A 27,027-nucleotide genomic window follows, 5' to 3' on the forward strand; every position below is an offset into this window, starting at 1 on the left:
AAAAAACTTCTGGAATGTATTTTCCCTTGAAAACAGCTCCGTATTTTCAGACATTTTTTGATAAGCGTGTGAGCATACCCTTAGAATGAGAAATGTGTCTATCGAGAAGTGCAAAATTTATCATACAGCTCGCACCACTTTGATTCGTTTCTGCCTGTCTGGTCTAGTATTCTCCTGCCTAACTTTACGAAGAATTAATAAATCGGCCACATAGTCTTTGATTAGGAGAGACCAGTGGAAGATTCCACGGTGAGCTCCGATTAATCACATGACTTGCAAGAACGAGAAAATTAGAGGTATACACTAGGTGACAAAGACAAGAAGTGTCGCTTTAGAGGAAGTGAATGAATTCTGGTCACCGAGCAGGATCAAGTCCCTGCCAGCGAAAAGATATTTCCATCACTTGTTGTTGAGGGGTCAAGATGGAGGAAGTAAAACTGCCAAGGACTACTCAAGATGAAATGATTTGGTGGTCGAGGAAAGTGTTTTTCAATGCCAGTCCTCAAGTAACCACCACAGGTCATCTTTTTAGGATTTCCCATAGAGAATGCCTGTGGTAAGTGATGCACTTACAGTAACTAATTCATCTGTCAAAACATTAAGAAATCCTCTATACGTGACTTGTTTGCGAGACTCGAGTAGTGTAGTTTGAAACACTGATCTCGGTTGGCAGACAAAGATGGGTGATTCTAATGCATTCACAAACTTATTAAGGTGGATTAGAGTCAACTAGAAGAGAATTTATATTACTGAAGCCTTAAAGGGGTTGTCCACGAACATATAGTGGTGACCTATTCGGTGGTTAGGTCATTAGTTCTCAGTTCGTGGACAACCCCTTTAAGGCTTTAGTAATATAAATTCTCTTATAGTTGACTCCATTCCGCCTTAATAAGTTTGTGAATGTTTGAGAAATACCCATCTTTGTATGTCAACCGAGATCAGTGCTCCAGAGCCTGCATCTATTTCAAAAACATGGAACCCCGCAGCAAGGCAGCATCCTGTCGCTTTTCCAGGTGGAGAATTAATTCAGAGGTGGCCATACATGTGCGCGGCTCTCTTCATTCACTTCTATAGGAAAACAGAAGCATAGCTCGGTTCTCCAGCACCTGGGGCAAAGATTCAAATTGGAGCCCCCAACCCCAAACTTTTTCCCGACATCTCCTTCCCCCTTGACATGTTTGCTTTCTCTACCAATCAATGGGGTGTAATTTTTTTCACAATTTTATTTTAATGTAACTGGAGCATAAAACCATTTCTACATTTTACAAGCAATATAGTTCTATAAGGGAGGTAACAACCATAAATTAAAATAAAATAAATTTTAAGAGGCGACACATAGCCCCCTTGAAGATAGCAACGCACACAAAGCCCCTGTAGATAGCACCACACACAGCCCCCTGTAGATAGCGCCACACACAGCCCCCTGTAGATAGCATCACACACAGCCGCCTGTAGATAGCGTCACACACAGCCCCCTGTAGATAGCGTCACACACAGCCCCCCTGTAGATAGTGCCCCACACAAAGCCCCTGTAGATAGCGCAACACACAGCCCCCTGTAGAAAGTGCAAAACACAGCTCCCTGTAGATATTACCACACACAAGGCCCCCTTGTAGATAGCGTCATACACAGCCCTCCTGTAGATAGCGCCACACACACTGCCCCCTGTAGTTAGCGCCGCACACACAGCCCCCTGTAGTTAGTGCCACACACAGCCCCCTGTAGTTAGTGCCACACACAGCCCCCTGTAGATAGCACCACACACACAGCCCCCTGTAGATATGGCCACACACAGCCCCCTGTAGATAGCACCACTCACAAAGCCCCTGTAGATAGCTCCACACACAGCCCCCCTGTAGATAGCTCCACATACAGCCCCCTGTAGATAGCGCCACATACAGCCCCCTGTAGATAGCGCCACACACAAAGCCCCCTGTAGATAGCACCACACACACAGCCCCTGTAGATAGCGTCACACACAGCCCCCTGTAGATAGCGCCACATACAGCCCTGTAGATAGTGCCACACACAAAGCCCCTGTAGATAGCGTCACACACAGCCCCCCTGTAGATTGCTCCACACACAGCCCCCCTGTAGATTGCTCCACACACAGCCCCCCCTGTAGATAGCTCCACACACAGCCCCCCCTGTAGATAGCTACACACACAGCCCCCCTGTAGATAGCGCCACACACAAAGCCCCCTGTAGATAGCGCCGCACACAAAGCCCCTGTAGATAGCACCACACAGTGCCCCCTGTAGATAGTGCCTCACAGCCCCCTGTAGATAGTCACACACAGCCCACTGTAGATAGCGCCACACAGCCCCCTTGCAGATAGCGCCACACACAGCCCCATGTAGATAGTGCCACACACAGCCCCCTGTACATAGTGACGCACACACAGCTCCCTGTAGATAGCGCCACACACACAGCCCCCTGTATGTAGCGCCACACACAGCCCCCTGTATGTAGCGCCACACACAGCCCACCGTAGATAGTGCCACACACAGCCCCCTGCAGAGAGCACCACACACAGCCCCCTGTAGATAGTGCCCCACACAGCCTCCTGTAGATAGTGCCACACACAGCCCCTTTGCAGATAGCGCCACATACAGCCCCCTTGTAGAAAGCTCCCCACACAGCCCCCTTTAGATAGTGCCACACACAACCCCCCCTTGTAGATATTGCTCACAGCCCTCTCATGTACTTAGTGCCACACCCCCCCCCCTTGTACTTAGTGCCACACTGCCCCGCTTTTTACTTAGTGCCACACAACCCCCCTCCCCCTTGTGCTTAGTGCCACTGAACCACCCCACCAGCTTGTACTTAGTGCCACACTGCCACCAGCGCAGAGAGCAGTAGCATGACCAGGAAGTTATTATGAGATATCAGAGGACATTACAGGAGGAGATATAAGAGGAGAGAACTATAACTCCCAGCATGTCCAGGCTGTTATTATGGGAAATCAGAGGACATTACAGGAGGAGGTATAAGAGGAGAGCACTACAATTCCCAGCATGTGCAGGTTGTTGTTATCGGACATCAGAGGACATTACAGGAGGAGGTATAAGAGGAGAGAACTACAACTCCCATCATGTCCAGGCTGTTATTATGGGATATAAGAGGACATTACAGGAGGAGGTATAAGAGGAGAGAACTACAACTCTCAGCATGCCCAGGCTGTTATGGGATATCAGAGGACATTACAGGAGGAGGTATAAAAGTAGAGAATTACAGCTCCCAGCATGTCCAGGCTGTTATTATGGGATATCAGAGGACATTACAGGAGGAGGTATAAGAGGAGAGAACTACAACTCTCAGCATGTCCAGGCTGTTATTATGGGATATCAGAGGACATTACAGGAGGAGGTATAAGAGGAGAGAACTACAACTCTCAGCATGTCCAGGCTGTTGTTATGGGATATCAGAGGACATTACAGGAGGAGGTATAAGAGGAGAGAACTACAACTCCCAGCATGTCCAGGCTGTTGTTATGGGATATCAGAGGACATTACAGGAGGAGGTATAAGAGGAGAGAACTACAACTCTCAGCATGTCCAGGCTGTTATTATGGGATATCAGAGGACATTACAGGAGGAAGTATAAGAGGAGAGAACTACAACTCCCAGCATGTCCAGACTGTTATGGGATATCAGAGGACATTAAAGGGAGGAGGTATAAGAGAGAACTAGAACTCCCAGCAAGTCCAGGCTTCCCAGCTCTCACACAACTGTTGACAACCACGAGAAGATGTGTATATGTACAGTTTTATTTATCGCTTACAATAAGATGGGGTGAAGGATAAGTGTCACGCGCCCCTCTAGCAGATAAGGGGGGGTTTATAGCATAAGGCCTTGTTCACACGGCGCTAAAAAAAAACTGTAAATGCGTACAGGCGTTTTTTTACATGTTTTTTTACGCGTTTTCGTCACGTTTTCCGCGCCAAAAATTGGCCTGATGCTTCTTTTTTTACAAGACACGCTTTTTAAATGCTCGCGGAACAAAAACGTGTCGTGTGCACTACAATGCATTTTTACATTGATGTCAATGGGAAGCTTAAAGAATGCATTTGTGACACGTTTTTCATTGCGTAAAAAAATGCTGTGTGAACAATGCCTTAGACTGAACATTTCTAACATACAACATTATTACATGAGCTTGAAATCCAGCCAATCCAGGAGCAGCATTCATTGTACATAGTTGTCTCCTTAGCTCAGTGGTTCCCAACTGGGGTGTCGTGAAAACCCTCCAGGGGTGCCGCGACACTCCTCTGAACCACTGCCATGGCTGTGCTTTCTCTCCTCCTCCTCACAGCGTGAAATGCATGTGAGGAGGAGGAGATATTTTGCAGCCCCCTTGTAGTTAGCTCCCCCCACCTCCGTAGATGGCACACCCACCCCCCTTTCCTATAGGTAGCGCCACTGTAGCTCCCTGAAGGAGCGGGATCCCCCAGTGGCTGGGGATTCCACTCCTGGATGGAGCGCTTGATGCCTCTGTCCATATATGGACAGTGACATCAGGGGCAACTCCTGAAGCGAAATACCCGTCCACAGCGTTGCCGTAGCTGGAGATTCAGCTCCAGAAGAAGCCCCTGACGTCACTGTCCATAAATGGACAGAGACGTCAGGGACTTCTGCTGGAGTGGAATCCCCGGTAACAGTGTCGGCAACGCTGTGGACGGGGATTCCACTTCAGGAGTTGCCCATGATGTCACTGAAAAAAAACTTCAAATAATGCTGTCAATTCAAAATCTGCCTCACAAAAAATTTTGTGTGAGCATCCCCTATACGTTTTTTGACCGCTTCGGAAAACGCGCCAAAAAACGTCTGAAAATGCCTTCCATTGATTTCAGAAGCAACATGCCCTATCTTCAGCCATTTACATCTCTGACCTCCCGTTGACATCAATGGGAGGTAGAGAAAGCATATTTCGCTGTGTTTTTGCCCACGGCGCTCGACGCGGCAAAGGGAATTTTGAGGCAGAATTTTCTGCCTGCAAAAAACTGTGTGAACATACCCTTAGAGTGTATTGCTTGTTTTTAGCCGTTTTCTGCCTGTCTTTCTCTAAACTATTTTTGGTTCGGGTACCATGAGGATTTTTTTTTTTTTCCTGGGGTGCCTCGAGTCCGAAAAGGTTGGGGAAACTCTGCCCTAGCTTCTTCTACAGAACGGTGTGGATTGCGGGATTGGGTGGACCGTGGATCCCCCTGTACGGTTTTGGAAGTCTTTTTTGTGTACACAGCAAAATATATTTCTTTAAGCATCAAAATAATATTGATGACAAAATTTAATATAGAACAAGATGGTGGAGTTAGTTCCAGAAGAATAGAAAGCGCTGACTTCATCACTTCACTTTCTTCTCCTCTATATGAAGCACACAGTACAGGAGACGTCACAGCGCAGCTTCTCACTGCTGAGCTCCGCCCCCTCATGTGACTGATAACATGACATCACCACAGGTCCTGCAGTCAGTAGTATATACAATGTTTAGCTCCGCCCCCCCATGTGACTGATCACGTGATGTCATCACAGCTCCTGCAGTCAGTATTCAGCAGCCACATATGAGGTGCAGGTCGGGTATGTATGACGTGTAGTGACCGGTGTCATGTGTATTGTACAGGTATATATCAGTATCACGTAGTAGGGTCTCTAGAGCCGGGTCGGGGATTTCACCATACAGCAGGAGATTTAACTTTTACAGTAGAGATCGTTCTCAGTTTTGACTTCCAATGAAAAATATTTAGTAATCGCATCTCTGGCAGGAAACGTATTGATAACCCAGCAGATGTGGCGTTTGGGTAATGGTGGCAGTGGCGGGTGAAGTTATAGTGTGGTGCTCAGTCACGTTTGTTTCTTTTGATGTTAATGTTAGATTATCGTGCATGCTTTATACTTACGACCCCGTATGTGGTGCGGAAAACCCTCTTGGATTAAGATGCTGGCAGTGGGACAGGGTCTGCGTGGTAAACTGGGCTACTTATGGCCACTCTAAACCCAATTTGGTTCACCACAGACTTCTATAGTAGAATTGCGGGACGTCTGGGTATTTAAACACAACACAAAAAGGGACAAATATTTACTACAAAAACACAAACCGAACAGGTCATACTCACCTGATACAAGGGCAGGTTCAAGCAACGCTTCCCAGCAGGATGCAGACAGGCCACAATCGCTATATAAGGCGAGATCCCACAGGTGCAAAATACTGATAAACCGACACTCTCACGTCTACTATTCATGGGGGGGCTGCTTAGTATCATCATCATCATCACACACGAATAAGGCTTCCACAAGTTTGCCAGCTGCACGATAGTTACGCCTAAAGTAATCCCTCAGGCGGGCTGCCCAGTGTGCCACTGTATGAGTTTATAACTTCTGTTCATTTCGTTAAGGTGCCCGCAGTACACGAACACTCTGTTGACCCCGTATTCTCGTATTCTGATAAAAACTGTCCTTTTCCTGAATGATCCACTGAGGATGGATAAGGAGAGGGAAGGAGTTGCCGAAAGTATATTAAATTTCACCCTGGAAATCATCTACCTGCTGACTGGAGAGGTGAGGGATTCTGGTAATCATATCACAAGACTCTTGAACTCTTTTGTTAATTAACCCCTTCCAGACATTTGACGTATCCATATGTCATAGCCGGGTAGGCGAAGTATGGAATGGGCTCACGGAGTGAACCCGCTCTATACGATGTGGGTCTCGGCTGTATGTTACAGCCAACACTTCACAGTAACGAGAAGGATCGCGCTCGAGCAGGATCCTGCTCGTTTAACCCATTTAAATGCCGCGGTCAATAGTGACTGCGGCATTTAGATTGTTACAAAAAGAGGGGGGAACCCCTCTAGCAGCTCATCGCGCTCCCTGCAAAGCAGTTGTGGCGATGGCCGCTATGGCTGCCTGGGGGCCTAATGAAGGCACCCAGGTCTGCCATCTTTGTACTCCTATTGTGCCCTGCCTCTGGCTTAATAGAAGCCTGTCAGAAAGACGTTATACTCTATATATACACACACATTAGTTTAGCAGTATATAGTGCAAGCGATCTAACTCTTGCAGGTTAAAGTCCCCTAGGGGGACTAATAAAATAAAAAGTAAAAATTAGTAAAATAAAGTTGTTGTTTTTTTTATGTAAAAAAAAACCTACAAAAATTAAAAGTTCAAAAAAAAAATGTTTCCCCCTAGAGCATAGTAAAAGTCTGAACTATTACAATATATCATTATTTAACCCGCACAGTGAACGCCGTAAAAAAAAACAAAACGTATAAACGCCAGAATCTTTATTTTTTTGGTCACCTCATCTCCCACAAAAAATTGAATAAAAAGTGATCAAAACATCGCATGTACCCCAAAATGTTATCATTAAAAACTACAGCTTATCCCGCAAAAAATAAGCCCTCGTACCACTCAATCGACGGAAAAATAAAAAAGTTATGGGTCTCAGAATTTGGCGACACAAAATATCTAATCAATCGGAGCAGGGATAATGGGCATCGCTGTTTGGGCGGGGTGAGTATTTCAAGATTAAGGGAGTATGGTGCTGTACTCCTAGCCCCCCATCTGGTCTCTCAAGCTTGCACTCCATTCCTGGTTGCTGTGGCCTGGCTCTGGCAGCTCACTTCACTGCGGCTCCCCTACTTGAGGTTTTTTTTTTTCTCCCCCTCTGTTGTTCGGTACTATTACACACACAGTCTGGCCGAGAAGTTAATTTTGGTCGAAGAAACTTTTTGGAAAATCGAACCAAATTCTATTTGTTTAGAATCGATTTGCTCATCTCTAGCAGCCAGCGAAAGCCAATGTTCCAGGAGGAGTTGGCTCACTGATCATTCCAGAAGAAGGAATTGGGAATCAGGGCTGCACTTTAAAGCAGCCCCAATTCCTGCATATCTCGCCTCTGGAGATCGTGGAGAAAGGAGCCAGATCTGGCGTGCGCCTGTTTTTGTCATCCGTCAGGCGGCACAGTCTGCTGCTGGACCCGGCAGCCTGGCATTCAATGCTGGGATAGAGGAGGAGGGCTGGCAGGAGGTAGGCTGGTGTGTGGCTTCTAAAACTTAGTCCCTTAATTCATAGTTTAATTAGTAGGTGTGGGTATGCCAAATTGTAATCTATCTAGGGAGACCTAACATGCATTTACCTCCATTATTAAATATGAACAAGACCGGAGAGTCGGGTGATTCTGGGCATGTATATAATGATATTTATCATCGTCTCTCTAAATAAACAGGATTACACAATAGTGAAGAAGACATCTGGAGAGTGTGTGACCCCCAGCAGCCGTCCCCATGGGTCAGGAGAATGGAGCAGAACCAAGACCCCCATCACGGAGCCTCCACCTCACTCACTGATCCATGAGAGAAACAACGAGAAGATCCTGGACCTCACCCACAAGATCATCGAGCTGCTGACTGGAGAGGTGACACTACCGGGAATGCTGGCACATTATATAATAACACAAGGTATAATGTGTCTGGGTGATGACTGTATCATTGTGTGTCAGGTTCCTATAAGATGTCAGGATGTCACCGTCTATTTCTCCATGGAGGAGTGGGAGTATATAGAAGAACACAAGGATCTCTACAAGGACGTCATGATGGAGGACCACCGGAACCGCACACCACCGGGTAAGAGGGATCTGTACAAGGAGGTCATGATGGTGGACCACCGGAACCACTCACCTCCGGGTAAGAGGGATCTGTACAAGGACGTCATGATGGAGGACCACCGGGACCGCACACCTCCGGGTAAGAGGAGACTTTTTAGTCCATTCTGCCCTCACCATGGTAGATGAAATCCTTGCAAGTTTGTGACCAGCTCAGGGAAAAACCAACTATTAGTTTGTCAGACCTTGTGTAAGTACCCAGATACCAGAGCCGATATTGAAGCCTTCATAACGCCATGTCTAGTGCCCCCACACATATGTCATGTATTATGAGTGCTCAGCATGTCTATCTAAAGGTAGGTGGACAATCGATCCAAAACATTGCTACTGGTTACAGAAAATGAAGCCGATAGCCATGAAATCTTCACTTCAAAGACATGTAAAATGTGTCCATACATCCAAATTGTGATCTGATACTGCTGAGTTCTGAGTCGTTCTTCCTACACATTTGTCCCTTCACGGTGGTTTAAAGTGAATTCAGGACAAAATGGTGACCAACACAGAACTGACAGGAGGAGCTTTCTAGCAGTCCAATAGCATCTATGCACGGCATCAACATATTCCATCTTGTGTTATTTATAACATTGGGTTCCTCTTATGTAGCAGTGCCCCCTCAGGAACCAGGGCACCGCTGCAACTGCTACCTCGGCACCCTGTATATCAATGCCCATGGGTGGGAGCTCCAGAAGCACCAGCTGTAGACAACCACAAGGCTACAAAATCATTTTTATTTATTTCGACCCAAATACACTGACCCCGAACAAGCGGGTACGCAAAGGGCACACAACTACTGGTGGGTTCATGCCCCAAAAATGTTTTCCAAGGAGAACTTTAACACTTACAAACTGCAGTATATATTTGTTCAGTACACCCTCCAGGCTTCAAAGGAAAGAACTATAACTCCCATCATACACAGGCCTCCCAGCTCTCACACACCCTCTGACAACCTATAGAAGAAGAAGAAACACTAATTCCATCACTTCTCCATTTTCTTCTACTGATCACATGATTTTGTCGTCATCACAGGTCCTGGCGTCACAAGTATTGAGCCGCTACACATCAGTTCCTGGTCACGGTATGTATGACTCGTAGTCCCTTTTATACTGTACACAACTTCCCCGCACGTGATGTGAGAAGATTATTTCCACTCACTCAATCTTGCTCTCGTCTTCTACTCAGGTTAGAAATTGATCATAAATGCCCCCCCTCGCCCAACACAGTCCACACACCCTGAACACAAAAGAAAGCATTGCTTCTAGGGGAAAATATCTCCGTACAAGCTCCGCGCAGTGCCATACAGACTCCGGTTTGGGGTCTCTGCCATGTGCCAGTTCTTACGTCACCTGACAACCATTGGCACCCCCTCACTCTGTTAAACTCATTAGATGCCGCGGTTGCTATAAAACGAGGCATCTAAGGGGTCAAGCGGCCGAGATCAGAGCTACCTCCGTTCCCGGTTATTGCAGTGGTATGTCTACTCCTGTGGCTAATGGTGCAGGCTCAGCTTGTGTGTGTAACTGTACCTCGAGGTGTGGGAAATCAGTCCTTACCACATTACACAGTTACGTCATGGTGCGGGAAGTTGACCATTTAAAAAATAGCAGATACTGTAGATGACCGTTGATTGCAAAAGGCCCAGTTGCCTCAACCTACACACCCCACAATTATATGTTCTCACCAGGGAAAGGGCGATGTAAGGGCTCATACACATGACAGAGCCATGTGCACAGAGGCTGTACAGAGAAACAGTCCCTGCGGCTCCATACAACAGAAGCATATGTCGCTGGGAAGCTCCTCCGTAGAGCAATGTATTATGGACATATCTTACTCTAGAAGTGTATAATAGGGCTTATGGTTTGGCATGGCACAAATAAACTTATGAGGCATGCAGAGGTACAGTACGGCCTAATAGTCCAACTTAGAGATTTTATGGGATCATGATAGACTTGAGTGCATGAAGTCAGTGCCCTTTTTTACAGACCTAATAAGCATTGATTTAGGATTTTAGGACAATTAACATGAGCTTAATGAATGACAGACTGGTACAGAAGGAGAGAGGATCCTGCCCGCGAGGGCTGTCCAGCTACAAGTAAGGGGGAAAGGAGACAGAAGGTGAGGGTAGAAGCTGTTCATCCGGTAGAGTAGTGGCGGCAGGGTTACTGCAGGTTCTATGATTTTCTGAAGAGGTGGGTTTTCAGTGAGCTTTTGAAGGTTTGGATGGTGGGAGGGAGGCTGACATGTTGGGGTAGAGAGTTCCAGTATCTGGGACATGCACAGGAGAAATCTTTGAGACAATGATGTGAAGAGAAGATACGAGGAGAACAAAGCAGGAGGTCTTGTGAGGACCGGAGATTCTGTGTGAAGAGGTTTCGGGATATTAGGGCAGAGATGTATGGAGGGGACATACATCACTCCTTATCCGGGGTGACATGTCAGAAGTTTTGATCAGTGTAAGTCCGAGCACTAAGACCCCGACCGATTGCTAAAACAAAGCGGCAGAAGCTCTTGTGTGAGCGCTGTGCTACTTAGTTCCTGCTCGGCTTTCCTAGGAAAACCATTCATTACCGAAGCAGCACAGCGCTCACTCAAAAATGCTTCTGGCGCTTTGTTTTAGTGATTGGTGAGGGTCTCCGTGCGCAGACCTCCACCTATCAAAACTGCTGACATGTCAATATGACAATTTATAAGCTTAGTTACACTATAGCGAAAGACGTGCGGCGAAGGCTCCGAGAACATGTTTTAATCTTTTCCAAAAACATTTTATATTTCGGAAATGATGTTGCCCCTTTATGATTTTAGCACTTCTCTTATCATTAAGGTGTCTGCAGCACAGGAACCCTCCCGTTCATCCCGGCATCTCATGTTCCCATGTAAAACAGTCTTTTTTACTGAATGACCCACCGAGGATGGACGACGACAGGAACGAGATTACCAAGCGGATATTAAACTTCACCCTGGAGATCCTGTACCTGCTGACTGGAGAGGTGAGGATTCTGGGAATGGTGTCACATGACATCACTCTTCTCTATTAATAACACAGGACATGACGAGAGGAGAGGAGAGGATTCTGGGAAATATGTCACATGACATCACTCTTCTCTATTAATAACACAGGGACATGACCGGAGAGGTGAGGATTCTGGGAAATATGTCACATGACATCACTCTTCTCTATTAATAACACAGGGACATGACTGGAGAGGGGAGGATTCTGGGAAATATGTCACATGACATCACTCTTCTCTATTAATAACACAGGGACATGACTGGAGAGTGGAGGATTCTGGGAATGATGTCACATGACATCACTCTTCTCTTATTAATAACACAGGGACATGACTGGAGAGGTGAGGATTCTGGGAAATATGTCACATGACATCACTCTTCTCTATTAATAACACAGGGACATGACCGGAGAGGAGAGGATTCTGGGAAATATGTCACATGACATCACTCTTCTCTTATTAATAACACAGGGACATGACTGGAGAGGTGAGGATTCTGGGAATGATGTCCCATGACATCACTCTTCTCTATTAATAACACAGGACATGACCGGAGAGGAGAGGATTCTGGGAATGATGTCACATGACATCACTCTTCTCTTATTAATAACACAGGGACATGACTGGAGAGGAGAGGATTCTGGGAAATATGTCACATGACATCACTCTTCTCTATTAATAACACAGGGACATGACCGGAGAGGAGAGGATTCTGGGAAATATGTCACATGACATCACTCTTCTCTATTAACAACACAGGGACATGACTGGAGAGGTGAGGATTCTGGGAAATATGTCACATGACATCACTCTTCTCTATTAATAACACAGGGACATGACTGGAGAGGAGAGGATTCTGGGAATGATGTCACATGACATCACTCTTCTCTTATTAATAACACAGACATGACTGGGGAGGTGAGGATTCTGGGAAATATGTCACATGACATCACTCTTCTCTATTAATAACACAGGGACATGACAGGAGAGGATTCTGGGAATGATGTCACATGACATCACCATACCTACCAACCGTCCCGATTCCGGCGGGACAGTCCCGGTTTCTCACTGCTGTCCCACCGTCCCTGCCGGTCTTCAAAATGTCCCGCTGGGCGCTGCATCAAAACAGCTAATCGCTGCTGACTGCAGCAGCGATCAGAAGAAGGCAGGAGTCTTGCAGCGGTGTTCTCACTGGGATCGATGCCGGCCCGGGAGTGGACCAGTCCAGTCATCTGACCTGTCATCTGACCTCACCGGTCAGGTGACTGGACTGGTCCACTCCCGGGCCGGCATCGATCCCAGTTCGAACACCGCCGCAAGACTCCTGCCTTCTTCTGACGGTGAGTGAAAGCAGAGAGTAGAGTGGCAGCAGTAGAGTCGGCTAACTCTACCGCTCTCCGCACAAAGGATAAGGGGCTGTGCGTTGCGCTACCTACAGGGGGGCTGTGTCTGACGCTATGTTCAGGGGGTCTGTGTCTGGCGCTATGTACAGGGGGGGGCTGTGTCTGGAGCGATCTACAGGGGGGCTGTGTCTGGCGCTACGGACATGGGGGGCTATGTCTGTCGCTATGTACAGGGGGGTGCTGTGTCTGTAGCTATGTACAGGGGGGTCTGTGTCTGTCGCTACGTACAGGGGGGGGGCTGTGTCTGTCGCTACGTACAGGGGGGGGCTGTGTCTGTCGCTACGTACAGGGGGGGGGGCTGTGTCTGTCGCTACGTACAGGGGGGGGGGGCTGTGTCTGTCGCTACGTACAGGGGGGGGCTGTGTCTGTCGCTACGTACAGGGGGGGGCTGTGTCTGTCGCTACGTATGGGGGGCTGTGTCTGTCGCGATGTGCAGGTGGGGCTGTGCCTGGAGCAATGTGCAGGGGGGGCTGGGCTGTGCCTGGAGCGATGTGCAGGGGGGGGCTGGGCTGTGCCTGGAGCGATGTGCAGGGGGGGGCTGGGCTGTGCCTGGAGCGATGTGCAGGGGGGGCTGGGCTGTACCTGGAGCGATGTGCAGGGGGGGGGCTGTGTCTGTCGCTACCTGCAGGCGGGGCGGTGTCTGTCGCTACATACAGGGGCAGGGCTGTATCTGTCGCTACGTACAGGGAGGGGGCTGTGTCTGTCGCTACGTAAGGGGGGGGGGCTGTGTCTGTCGCGATGTGCAGGGGGGCTGTGTCTGTCGCGATGTGCAGGGGGGGGGCTGTGCCTGGAGCGATGTGCAGGGGGGGGGCTGTGCCTGGAGCGATGTGCAGGGGGGGGGGCTGTGTCTGTCGCTACGTATGGGGGGCTGTGTCTGTCGCGATGTGCAGGGGGGGCTGTGCCTGGAGCGATAGCGATGTGCAGGGGGGGGCTGGACTGTGCCTGGAGCGATGTGCAAGGGGGCAGGGCTGGGCTGTGCCTGGAGCGATGTGCAGGGGGGGGGCTGGGCTGTGCCTGGAGCGATGTGCAGGGGGGCTGGGCTGTGCCTGGAGCGATGTGCAGGGGGCTGGGCTGTGCCTGGAGCGATGTGCAGGGGGGGGCTGGGCTGTGCCTGGAGCGATGTGCAGGGGGGCTGGGCTGTGCCTGGAGCGATATGCAGGGGGGGGGCTGGGCTGTGCCTGGAGCGTTGTGCAGGGGGGGGGGGGGCTGTGCCTGTCGCTACCTGCAGGGGGGCTCTGGTGGATGATTTTTCTATTGACTGGTAGCAGAGTTACACAATTGGAAAAAAATTCCCCATCATGTAACTCTGCTACCTGTCAAATGAAAAGTCATCTACCACAGGGTCTCCCTCTTGACTTTCATTGTTCTCAGCCTTTTGGTTTGTCCTGCAGCTGCTGCCGCCGTGATGAGCAAATGTTATACCCAAGATAGGAAAAGTAACATAAAGACGATATAACCGGAATCATAATATCTGTGATATCCAGACAGTCTAGAGATCCGCAGTGAGAATGTGCGGGCGTTATTTGCAGAAGGATCTGGCCGTGATTTGATGTGTTTATGCGGGATATTGGGCGTGGTTAGGGACGTGGCTTAAAATGTCCCTATTTTCCAAATTCAAAAGTTGGGAGGTATGCATCACTCTTCTCTATTAATAACACAGGGACATGACCGGAGAGGTGAGGATTGTGGGAATGATGTCACATGACATCACTCTTCTCTATTAATAACACAGGGACATGACTGGAGAGGAGAGGATTCTGGGAAATTTGTCACATGACATCACTCTTCTCTATTAATAACACAGGGACATGACCGGAGAGGTGAGGATTCTGGGAAATATGTCACATGACATCACTCTTCTCTATTAATAACACAGGGACATGACCGGAGAGGTGAGGATTCTGGGAATGATGTCACATGACATCACTCTTCTCTATTAATAACACAGGGACATGACCGGAGAGGTGAGGATTCTGGGAAATATGTCACATGACATCACTCTTTATTAATAACACAGGACATGACTGGAGAGGTGAGGATTCTGGGAAATATGTCACATGACATCACTCTTCTCTATTAATAACACAGGACATGACTGGAGAGGTGAGGATTCTGGGAATGATGTCACATGACATCACTCTTCTCTATTAATAACACAGGGACATGACTGGAGAGGAGAGGATTCTGGGAAATTTGTCACATGACATCACTCTTCTCTATTAATAACACAGGGACATGACCGGAGAGGTGAGGATTCTGGGAATGATGTCACATGACATCACTCTTCTCTATTAATAACACAGGGACATGACTGGAGAGGAGAGGATTCTGGGAAATTTGTCACATGACATCACTCTTCTCTATTAATAACACAGGGACATGACCGGAGAGGTGAGGATTCTGGGAAATATGTCACATGACATCACTCTTCTCTATTAATAACACAGGGACATGACCGGAGAGGTGAGGATTCTGGGAATGATGTCACATGACATCACTCTTCTCTATTAATAACACAGGGACATGACCGGAGAGGTGAGGATTCTGGGAATGATGTCACATGACATCACTCTTCTCTATTAATAACACAGAGACATGACTGGAGAGGTGAGGATTCTGGGAAATATGTCACATGACATCAATCTTCTCTATTAATCACACAGGGGAATGACTGGAGAGGTGAGGATTCTGGGAATGATGTCACATGACCAGGCAGGGGCCAGGAAGTATATAAATCTACAAGTATCCCCCAATCCAGTAAAAGAAAATGCTTACACATCACTTATACAAATATACCAAACAATCTTTATTAGTTTGTATCATTATGCCTATACAATATCCTAAAAACACTGTCTTTTCCTTACTTCTGCATATAAAGATAGAGTTTCAACACTCGGTCGCAAATAGAAGTCCAAGTACCAACATTCGTATTAGATCGACTCGATAGAATCGGCCGTCTTATTCAATTCAGTCCGAATACAGTTGCCACAATGTGACCCGATTACCATGAAAACTTGTGTCTGACACTTTGATGTCTTCTAGGACTTACCAACCAGTAGTATTTCCTGATTGGGCTTTTTTGTAGTAGATATTAGTCACCTGTCTATAACCTTTGTGATTGCCTGATCTAGAGGGAGGGAGGATAGAGCAAGGCATTATGGGGAAGCAAACCCAAGGTAAATGAGAGGAAAGAATAATGCTCTAAAAAGGAGCATGTGACATCACTGTAATAATACAACCGTGAGGTGGGGGATTGTGGGAATTATGTCACTCTTATCCCAAAGAGGTGAGAAATTTTAAGAATTCATATAGTTTTATTTATCAGTGTCTCTATCATAATACATAGGATTACATAATGGTGAAGAAGACATCTGGAGAGTGTGGGACCCCCAACAGCCATCCTGGTATGTCCGGAGGATGGAGCAAGAACCAGAGCTACATCATGGATCCTCCACCTCACTCACTAATACATGAGAGGAACAACGAGAAGATCCTGGACCTCATCCACAAGATCATCGAGCTGCTGACTGGAGAGGTGACACTGCCGGGAATGCTGGCACATTATATAATAACACAAGGTATAATGTGTCAGGATGATGACTGTATCATTGTGTGTCAGGTTCCTATAAGATGTCAGGATGTCGCCGTCTATTTCTCCATGGAGGAGTGGGAGTATCTAGAAGACCACAAGGATCTCTACAAGGACGTCATGATGGAGGAACACCAGCCCCTCTCACCACCGGGTAAGAGGAGACTTTTTTAAGGAGTCTTGTTAGCCTTTACCGGGGACATTCTGACCTTACCCTGCTAGTTGACATCACTTCATGTTTATAGTGGCCGAACTGAGTGGCTTTAAGACCCTTCTAATTATAATTTTTTTGTTCATTTAAAGTCAAATCAAGCGTGCATTCACGCTCATAGAAGTCCAAGTACCATCAGAATGCACACCATGTATCCTAGGTCCGCTCATTACTTTCAGTGACCGAGGCCATGAGATGTCTCTAGACAAATATCCGTAGAATTGGCCAATCACTTAGTGACTTTCAACATGGTCATAAGTAGGACATCTTAGTCAGCTTATCATATTCTTCTCCTGCTTGATCAGCCTAGTCTCTTGTATGATCTTCTAATGTGAAGTGGAAACATCTAGTGACAATAGCTCTGAAGTTCACGGGTTGTTAACTGCTGAAGCAAAAAATTGTCTTTTCCTTCCTCATCTATGAAGGCACCCGAAGGCTGGATTCACGCAGAGCGTTTTGCTGCATTTTTCGGGATGTTTTTATTGTTTAAAGTAAAATTTGGAAGCAGCGTTTTTTCTTCAAACTCTATAGTGAAATATTGTAATGTGTTTTGGTTTGTGGGTGGCATTTTTAGGTTTGCTTTTATTCAAGATTGCACTATGTGACTGAATACCCTCCGTACATTGCCATGGCCCCGCTTCTATCCTGTTTTCCTTGCCTGTAGACAGACCTTCTAACCTGGTGTTGCGGTGTCTTTGTGTCTAAAGTTATAACATACAACAAGAACATATTCTAGAGGACTGTGTGCTTCCAAATTTGTGGCAACGGTCCCTTTTATGTGTCAGCATGACAATGCCCCTATAAATCGAGGTCAAAATGGTTTGATAAATTGGTGTGTGTTTTCTGCAGATGAATCTAGAAGAAGAAATTTCACAAAGAGATGTCCCATTCCTCTGTATGTCCCGTATTGTCCAGAGAAAAATCACAATGTCCCACCGGATCATCAGGTAGGTAGAACTGAGCCCTGTGCCAAACTCTACTTCTCCAACTGTCTGTTCAATTTTTCTAAATTTGTACATCTGTCATATCAGGGGGAAGATCTGACTAATATTAAACTGGAGGTTAAATCGGAAGAAGAGGAGACGTATGTGAGGGGTGATCAGCCGTGTAAGGAGGACGAAATTCCAGAAGAGGTTCGCACAGGTGAGTAAGAACCATGGTAATTCCATCAGATCTAAAATTATTGACTTTGGTCACATCAGACCAGGCTATGGATTCCCAAAAGTCTTGAACTTTAGCAATATGAGCCTCGGCAAAGCTAAATGGGCTTGGTTGTGCTTCGGCTATAGCGGTGGCTTCCTGCGTAGACCATAACCATGCGTTCTACTTCTTATTGTGTGTGATGAAACAGGGGCTTCAGTTTGGCTTGCCACAGCCGCTGCACGGCCTCTACGTTTACGCTCACCCCAAGTATCCAGACAAGTCTTTCCCATGTGGTGCCATTGTTGTCAGAATTAAGTCTGAAAGTGATTCAGTGGGTTAAGTACCACTTCTGGTTGTCAAACAATTACATCTGTTTGAGTTTGCCGATCAATTAATCTTAAAAGGGTATAACCATAGAAGACATGTATGGCATATACTTTGACTTTGCCATAAATGTCTGATAGATGCATGTCCCGCCTCTGAGATCAGCACCTATGTTGAGAACGGAGGTTCTCCGACCCGCCACATTGTGATGTCTAGACGACTGGATGAGAGCATCTCCAAAACGGCTGCTCTAGTGGGGTCTTCTAGGTATACAGTGGTCCGCGCCTACCAAAAGTGGTCCAAGGATGGACAACCGGTGAACCGGTTACAGGGCCATGGACGCCCAAGGCTCATTGATGCACATGGGCATAACTTGATGTTGTTACTGCAAGGTTGTTAGCTTCACATTTATGGGGCGTATCTCCTATATCCCTACATATTAAATATGCTCCTATAGGATTGAGATCTAGTAATTGGAATAGACACCTTGTTGTCATGTTGATAAATCCAGCTCCGTTGACATGTGGTTTATCCCATGGCACGTTATCCTGCCGAAACTAACAATTAGAAGATGGGTCGACTGTGGCATGAGTAGGCGGTCATCAATAATACCTCGGTTGTTGTAGTTAATTGATGCTCAATTTGTATTGGAAGGTTAAAGGTTACAATGGTTTGTCAGACAAGGTAAAGTTTTTAGGCTGCATTTACACATACTGTTTTTGTTGCTTTTTAGTCATGATTTTTTTTATGCAGGTTTTTATTTTTTTTAATTACAATCAAATCTATTACTGTTGCATTACAGTAAAATTTATTACGGGACGTCCATCATAACCGCATTTCAACAGGGTTCCCGGGTGGTAGAGGCAGTACGGTGTTTTAAACTGTCATTCCTGCTTTCAGGAGCCTGTAAACCTCCCTCCACCCACAGACGCCGGTTTACCACCCTTGCGAGCTCCATATATGTCACAGAGGTCCACACGGTAAACAGGCACAATAATCCCGGTCGCAGGCCTACGTACTCGCATCTGCCCTCTATACTGGGCCTGTGTGCCCCCTGTGCTGACCGTGGCATTAGAGAAGTATGGGTGGCCATGGACAGCTTACCTCCCTGCAGCGTCGTTCCCCAGGCAGGCGCCGGCACTCACTTCCGGATTCTGTGTGTCTCCGGCGGGGGCGCGCGCCCGCACGTGCGCGGCCTTAAGGGGCCAGTGTGCGCATTTTTGCAGTAAACCTGCAATCTGGCCCAGGATGCCCTGGGCTATAAAAAGGGCTCTGCCCTCTTGCCCTTTCCAGAGCGTTGTTAGTTTTCCCATTGTTCATCTTGCTTATGGTCTCCCAGTGTCTTCCAGCCTCCCAGTGTACCTTGCTCCTGTATCCCTTATCCTGTTTCCGTGCTACCTAGTGTTATTGCCATGCTGTGCTACCTGCCGTGCTGTGCTACAGCCTACGCTGCCCTGCTACGCCTCACCGGACGACTTCCCGCCGCCTGGTCCTGGACGTGCCCGCCTCGCCACTGCCTACGATTGCCTCAGGTACTCTCGCTGAACTATCGAACTGTGTACTTACCGGTTTGGCCAGCTGCCATCCCGCTACGCGGTACGGCCCAGTGGGTTCACACCTCGTACCGTGACCGTACGCTCTGGCCATGGACCCCGCTGGCCAATTCAAGGGCTTCACACCCTCCCAAGCCATGCAGGCGGACCTGCTGGATCTCCGAGCTAGGCAGGATCAGCTCCTCGTGGCCGTGGACTCTATGGCTTCAGCTAGGGACGCTAGTTGCTTCTATTCCTGCTTCTATGCAAGTTCCTCAAGCCGACCCTCCTGTTACTCCTCCTGGCAGTTCCTGTACGGATCCTCGGTTCTCGCTGCCATTGCCCTCTCGGTTCGATGGAGACGCCAGTGCTTGTCGGGGGTTTCTGAACCAATGCCACATTCATTTTACCCTGCACTCTCGGGCATTTCCGTCAGATGGAGCCAAGATCGCATTCATCATCTCCCTCCTGACCGGCAAGGCCCTGGCATGGGCTAATCCTATCTGGGAACGTCAGGGACCCGAGACTTCCAAGAGTTTGCACGAATATTCCGAACCGTTTTTTACCGTCTCATCAGCCGCCACCGCCATCTTCAACCTTCGCCAAGAGGACACCTCCGTGGGCGAGTATACGATTCAGTTCCGGACTCTGGCAGGAGAGCTATCCTGGAACAATGAGGCATTCGTGGCATCCTATTGGCAAGGTCTGTCGCCCGAGATCAAGGACAAACTGGCTGCCCGAGACCTGCCTTCTGCTTTGGATGACTTGATTCTGCTTGCCACTCGGGTTGACATAAGGCTGAGGGAGAGATCTCACAAGGTTCGTCAGGAGCGCTGGCGTCCTAGACTGGCGCCCAACTTTCAGCAACCCCTCTTGCCTGCTTCTATTGCTTTGCCCGAGGCTCCGATTCAAGTTGACTGACTAAAATTATCGGTTCAGGAGAAACAGCACAGGCGCACCTCTGGACTTTGCTTATATTGCGGCCTCGCTGGCCATGTTGTGCGTCTGTGCCCTCACAAGTAGAGATGAGCGTACCGGGACATCCGAACCCGGTTCGCAGCGAATCCGAACTTCACCGGGTTTGGCCGAACACGTTTTGACCAAACCCCAGGCGGGCAGAAAAAACATTACAAAAAGATTATACTAATCGGCAGCCACTTGTCTCTATTAATCACTGATAGAGAAAAGCTGCTGCTGATTAAAAACAAAATAAAAAGCATTTCATACGTACCCGGTCGTTGTCTTGGTGACGAGTCCCTCTTCTTCCTCCAGTCCTCCAGTCCGACCTTCTTTCCTGACGCAGCAGCCTGTGATTGGCTGCAGAGGCGGTCACGTGGGATGAAGCGTCATCCCTGGAGGCCGGCCTTCTGACGTCATCCTGAGGTGCGTGACCGCCACTACAGCCTGTGATTGGCTGCAGAGGCCGCTGCAGCCTGTGATTGGCTGCAGCGGCGACATGGATGAAACGTCATCGCTGGAGGCCGGACAGGAGGAATGTAAGTATGAACGTATTATTATTATTTTTTTATTACATTAAAATTGTATTTTCCGCGCGCCGAGCATGTACTGTCAAGGTTGCTGAAAGAGTTAGTGCAGCCCATTAACTCTTTCAGCACCCTGGACAGTACCATGCTCGGCGCACGGAAATTACAGGTTCGGTCAGAACTAGTTCGGTCCGAATCGAACTTTTTCGTGAAATTCGGCGAACCAGCCAAACCGAACTTTTCATAAGTTCGCTCATCTCTACTCACAAGCCAAAAAACCCCAGCGCCTAGGTTTGGTTGGAGAGACAACCCTGGGCGTCAACACATTGAAGCAAGAACTCTCCTCCAAACTATTAATTCCTGTAACCATCATTGCTGGCGAGAGGCCCCATCAGGTCTCCGCATATCTGGACTCTGGCTCTGCAGCCAACTTCATCTGCCAGGATCTTGTGTATCTCCTACAGTTGCCCACTATCCCGCTTGAAAGACCGCTGATCGTGCTGAACTCATCTCCCTGTTCGTCCTGTCCAAGGCCGTCAACCCCGTGCTGCTGGGTTTGCCTTGGCTTCGTCTGCACGCCCCCGTCCTGGATTGGAACTCTGGAGAGGTTCTCCAGTGGGGCCCGAAGTTTCTTGACCGCTGTCTGAGTCACATCCAGTCGCCACAGCCTGCTCCTCTTCAGTCGTTGGCAGGTTTGCCTCCCTGTTTCTCCATGTTCGGCGATGTCTTCAATAAAAAGGAGGCCGATACCTTGCCGCCACACCGAGCATATGACTGCCCGATCGACCTGGTCCTGGAATCGTCTCCTCCTCGTGGTAGAGTGTACCCTCTCTCCTTGCCAGAGACCCAGTCCATGTCGGCTTACATTAAGGAGAACCTGGAGAGGGGTTTCATTCGTAAATCTTCTTCCCCGGCCGGAGCAGGGTTCTTCTTTGTTAAAAAGAAAGACTGATCGTTACGACCTTGCATTGACTACCGAGTCCTTAACCAGATCACGGTGAAAAACAGGTACCCTCTGCCTTTAATTTCTGAACTGTTTGATCGCATACGGGGGGCGAATTTTTTTTCTAAACTGGACCTGCGGGGGGCCTATAATCTGATTCGTCGAGGTGACGAATGGAAGACTGCCTTTAATACACGTGATGGGCATTACGAATACTTCGTTATGCCCTTTGGCCTGTGTAACGCTCCCGCAGTTTTCCAACAATTTGTCAATGACATTTTTCATGATCTCCGTTTATGTTTGTGTTGTGGTGTATCTCGATGACATTCTGATTTTTTTCCCCAGATCCAGTAACTCATCAAGGTCATGTCCGCCAGGTGTTGCTCCGTCTAAGAGAGAATCACCTTTACGCCAAGTTGGAGAAGTGTGTGTTTGAGAAGAAGTCTCTATCCTTCCTGGGCAATATTATCTCAGATCAGGGCCTCAAAATGGACCCCCAGAAGGTAAAGGCCGTCCTGGAGTGGCCACGCCCCCAAGGCTTAAGGGCCATACAACGCTTCTTAGGATTCGCCAACTTCTACCAACTCTTCATCCCCAACTTCTCTTCTCTGACAGCCCCTATCTCCACCCTCACTAAGAAAGGTATGAATGCCAAGATGTGGACTCCGGAGGCTGAAGCCGCTTTTGAATCCTTAAAGAAAGCCTTCACATCTGCCTCCATTCTGCATGTATCCTTACAGTTTTCGTTAGAGGTGGACGCTTCCTCGGTGGTTGCTGGTGCACTGTTGTTCCAGAGAGGATCAAAAGGCAAGGCTGTGGTATGCGGCTACTATTCCAAGCTGTTTTCTTCCGCAGAGCGTAACTACTCGATTGGGGACCGGGAGTTACTGGCCATCAAACTGGCTCTGCAGGAATGGAGACACCTACTGGAAGGCGCGGTTCATCCTATCCTGATCTTCACGGATCACAAGAATTTGACCTACCTACAGACGGCCCAGCGGTTGAATCCTCGTCAAGCCAGGTGGTCATTGTTCTTTGCTCGGTTCCAATTCGAACTCCACTACCGTCCCGCCGACAAGAATGTGAGGGCCGATGCCTTGTCTAGATCTTTTGAGACCGAAGACGCCATGGAATCTCCACAGAATATCATTGACCCAACCTGCATCTTCTCTGTGAATCCCCTGCAAGTTAGAGACATTCCTCCGGGTAGGACTTTTGTGCGTCTGGTTGACCGAGGAAGAATTCTTCGCTGGGGTCACAGTTCTAAGCTGGCAGGTCACGCGGGTGCTCGTAAGACCCAAGACCTAATCACCCGTCCGTTCTGGTGGCCCACGCTCCCCAAAGATGTCATGGACTTTGTCTCCTCTTGCACAGTCTGTGCAGCAAAAAAAGTTGCTCACTCCAGGCCTGCTGGCCTGCGCCAACCACTGCCTGTGCCCGTTGCCCCGTGGCAACATGTCGCTATGGACTTTGTCACGGATCTTCCTCCTTCTGCGAGTTGCAGTGTGATCTGCGTGGTGGTGAATCGATTTTCCAAGATGGCTCACTTCATTCCGTTGACCGCTCTGCCGTCTGCTACGCGATTGGCTGACCTCTTCATACAGCACATCTTCCGTCTGCACGGCTTGCCCCTGCATATTGTCTCGGACAGAGGTGTCCAGTTCACCTCGAAGTTTTCGAGAGCACTCTGCGGGCTCCTTGGTGTGAAATTGGACTTCTCTTCGGCCTATCATCCCCAGTCCAATGGGCAAGTCGAGAGAGTTAACCAGATTATGGAGAACTATCTATGCCACTTTGTGTCCAGGCGCCATGATGATTGGGTGCAGTTGCTCCCATGGGCAGAGTTCTCCTATAACAACCACACCAGTGAGTCGACCACCTCCAGCCCATTCTTCATAGTCTACGGCCAACATCCTCGTATACCTCTTCCTGTTTCTACAATGTCCCAGGTGCCTGCAGACGATTCCACCTTCAGGGACTTTCTACAGATATGGCAACAGACCCGATCTTCTATCCTTTTGGCGGTGGACCGCATGAAGAGAAAGGCAGATACAAGAAGACGGGTGCCCCCGCAGTTCCTTCCAGGGACTAAAGTCTGGATGTCTTCTAGGAATATCCGGCTGAAGGTGCCGTCGTGCAAATTTGCCCTAAGGATTCCTAACTCCTTTCACGTCTCCCTGCTTAAACCTGTGGTCCTGAATCGCTACTCCAGGACTCCTAGTTCCACAGTGGTCCCTGGCGGCTCATCAGGGACTTTCGAGGTAAATGAGATTCTGGCTACCAAGAAGGTGGGAAGAAGGACATTTTATTTGGTGGACTGAAGGGGGTTCGGTCCAGAAGAGAGATCTTGGGAGCCAGAGGAGAACATCGATGCTCCTGTCCTCGTGAGGAAATTTCTCTCTCGCTCTGGTCTCAAGAAGAGGGGGCGTAAGAGGGGGGATACTGTAACGTCTATAGCCACGGCCCGTCGTTCAGTCGTTAATCCCGACGGCCGTGGCCATGCACAGCTTACCTCCCTGCAGCGTCGTTCCCCAGGCAGGCGCCGGCACTCACTTCCGGATTCTGTGTGTCTCCGGCGGGGGCGCGCGCCCGCACGGCCTTAAAGGGCCAGTGTGCGCGTTTTTGCAGTAAACCTGCAATCTGGCCCAGGATGCCCTGGGCTATAAAAAGGGCTCTGCCCTCCTTCCCTTTGCCAGAGCGTTGTTAGTTTTCCCATTGTTCGTCTTGCTTATGGTCTCCCAGTGTCTTCCAGCCTCCCAGCGTACCTTGCTCCTGTATCCCGTATCCTTTTTCCGTGCTACCTAGTGCTATTGCCGTGCTGTGCTACCTGCCATGCTGCCCTGCTACGCCTCACCGGACTACTTCCCGCCGCCTGGTCCTGGATGTGCCCGCCTCGCCACTGCCTACGATTGCCTCAGGTACTCTCGCTGAACTATCGAACTGTGTACTTACCGGTTTGGCCAGCTGCCATCCCACTACGCGGTACGGCCCAGTGGGTTCACACCTCGTACCGTGACAAATAGTAATGCTTGGGTACCTGAACTAGTCCAGACTGTGGCTGTGGCTTCAGCACGATGCAGCAAGTATCACCAGACATGGCGGACTGTATTCTAGGTGGCAGAAGACACGGGACGTGGCAGAAGACACGGGACGTGGCAAACAACATCAGGTGCAGTAGACACGAAACCAACACTAGTAGGCACAAGAACAGCACGGGATACAGGAACAGGTAAGAGGGCACGGTAACAACTGGAATGGGAAACACTAAGGAACCATTTGCAAGAAAGACTGTGATAAACTAACAACGCTCAGGCAAGGATCAGAGGGGCTGGGGCCTTTTTATAGACCAGGAAATCATGGGCCGTTGATGATGATGATTTCCTTTCAACATGGTCATAGTAGGACATCTTAGTCAGCTTATCATATTCTTCTCCTGCTTGATCAGCCTAGTCTCTTGTATGATCTTCTAATGTGAAGTGGAAACATCTAGTGACAATAGCTCTGATGTTCACGGGTTGCGAACCGCTGAAGCATAAAATTGTCTTTTCCTTCCTCATCTATGAAGGCACCCGAAGGCTGGATTCACGCAGAGCGTTTTGCTGCATTTTTCGGGATGTTTTTATTGTTTAAAGTAAAATTTGGAAGCAGCGTTTTTTCTTCAAACTCTATAGTGAAATATTGTAATGTGTTTTGGTTTGTGGGTGGCATTTTTAGGTTTGCTTTTATTCAAGATTGCACTATGTGACTGAATACCCTCCGTACATTGCCATGGCCCCGCTTCTATCCTGTTTTCCTTGCCTGTAGACAGACCTTCTAACCTGGTGTTGCGGTGTCTTTGTGTCTAAAGTTATAACATACAACAAGAACATATTCTAGAGGACTGTGTGCTTCCAAATTTGTGGCAACGGTCCCTTTTATGTGTCAGCATGACAATGCCCCTATAAATCGAGGTCAAAATGGTTTAATAAATTGGTGTGTGTTTTCTGCAGATGAATCTAGAAGAAGAAATTTCACAATGAGATGTCCCGTTCCTCTGTATTTCCCGGATTGTCCAGAGAAAAATCACAATGTCCCACCGGATCATCAGGTAGGTAGAACTGAGCCCTGTGCCAAACTCTACTTCTCCAACTGTCTGTTGAATTTTTCTAAATTTGTACATCTGTCATATCAGGGGGAAGATCTGACTAATATTAAACTGGAGGTTAAATCGGAAGAAGAGGAGACGTATGTGAGGGGTGATCAGCCGTGTAAGGAGGACGAAATTCCGGAAGATGTTCGCACAGGTGAGTAAGAACCATGGTAATTCCATCAGATCTAAAATGATTGACTTTGGTCACATCAGACCAGGCTATGGATTCCCAAAAGTCTTGAACTTTAGCAATATGAGCCTCGGCAAAGCTAAATGGGCTTGGTTGTGCTTCGGCTATAGCGGTGGCTTCCTGCGTAGACCATAACCATGCGTTCTACTTCTTATTGTGTGTGATGAAACAGGGGCTTCAGTTTGGCTTGCCACAGCCGCTGCACGGCCTCTACGTTTACGCTCACCCCAAGTATCCAGACAAGCCTTTCCCATGTGGTGCCATTGTTGTCAGAATTAAGTCTGAAAGTGATTCAGTGGGTTAAGTACCACTTCTGGTTGTAAACAATTACATCTGTTTGAGTCTGCCGATCAATTAATCTTAAATGGGTATAACCATAGAAGACATGTATGGCATATACTTTGACTTTGCCATAA

General features: G+C 48.2%; 2 protein-coding genes across 2 annotated transcripts in view; both read left to right on the forward strand.

Annotated features, from left to right (window-relative positions):
* The window catches only part of LOC142724080 (uncharacterized), a 121,594-nt gene that overhangs the window by 51,314 nt on the left and 43,253 nt on the right, over window positions 1–27,027 (forward strand). Inside the window, 7 exon segments of the mRNA XM_075848955.1 lie at window positions 11,458–11,642; window positions 16,413–16,601; window positions 16,731–16,809; window positions 17,716–17,813; window positions 17,898–18,009; window positions 26,282–26,379; window positions 26,464–26,575. Coding sequence (XP_075705070.1) covers window positions 11,458–11,642; window positions 16,413–16,601; window positions 16,731–16,809; window positions 17,716–17,813; window positions 17,898–18,009; window positions 26,282–26,379; window positions 26,464–26,575 — 873 coding nt within the window.
* LOC142724078 (gastrula zinc finger protein XlCGF66.1-like) lies at window positions 6,400–11,526 on the forward strand. The gene is made up of 4 exons (XM_075848954.1): window positions 6,400–6,554; window positions 8,224–8,412; window positions 8,497–9,733; window positions 11,477–11,526. The coding sequence occupies exons 1-3, from the start codon at window positions 6,477–6,479 to the stop codon at window positions 8,785–8,787; spliced, it is 558 nt and encodes a 185-aa protein (XP_075705069.1). The 5' UTR covers window positions 6,400–6,476; the 3' UTR covers window positions 8,788–9,733; window positions 11,477–11,526.

The sequence above is a fragment of the Rhinoderma darwinii genome, unplaced genomic scaffold (genome assembly GCF_050947455.1).
Source record: "Rhinoderma darwinii isolate aRhiDar2 unplaced genomic scaffold, aRhiDar2.hap1 Scaffold_570, whole genome shotgun sequence".
NCBI lineage: Eukaryota > Metazoa > Chordata > Amphibia > Anura > Rhinodermatidae > Rhinoderma > Rhinoderma darwinii.

What these genes read in the sequence shown, in the direction of transcription:
- LOC142724078 (XM_075848954.1), top strand. Translation starts at nt 6,477, where the DNA reads ATGGATAAGGAGAGGGAAGGAGTTGCCGAAAGTATATTAAATTTCACC. An exon ending in TCTACCTGCTGACTGGAGAG is followed by an intron (nt 6,555 to 8,223) that starts GTGAGGGATTCT and finishes CTAAATAAACAG; the next exon opens with GATTACACAATAGTGAAGAA. An exon ending in TCGAGCTGCTGACTGGAGAG is followed by an intron (nt 8,413 to 8,496) that starts GTGACACTACCG and finishes ATTGTGTGTCAG; the next exon opens with GTTCCTATAAGATGTCAGGA.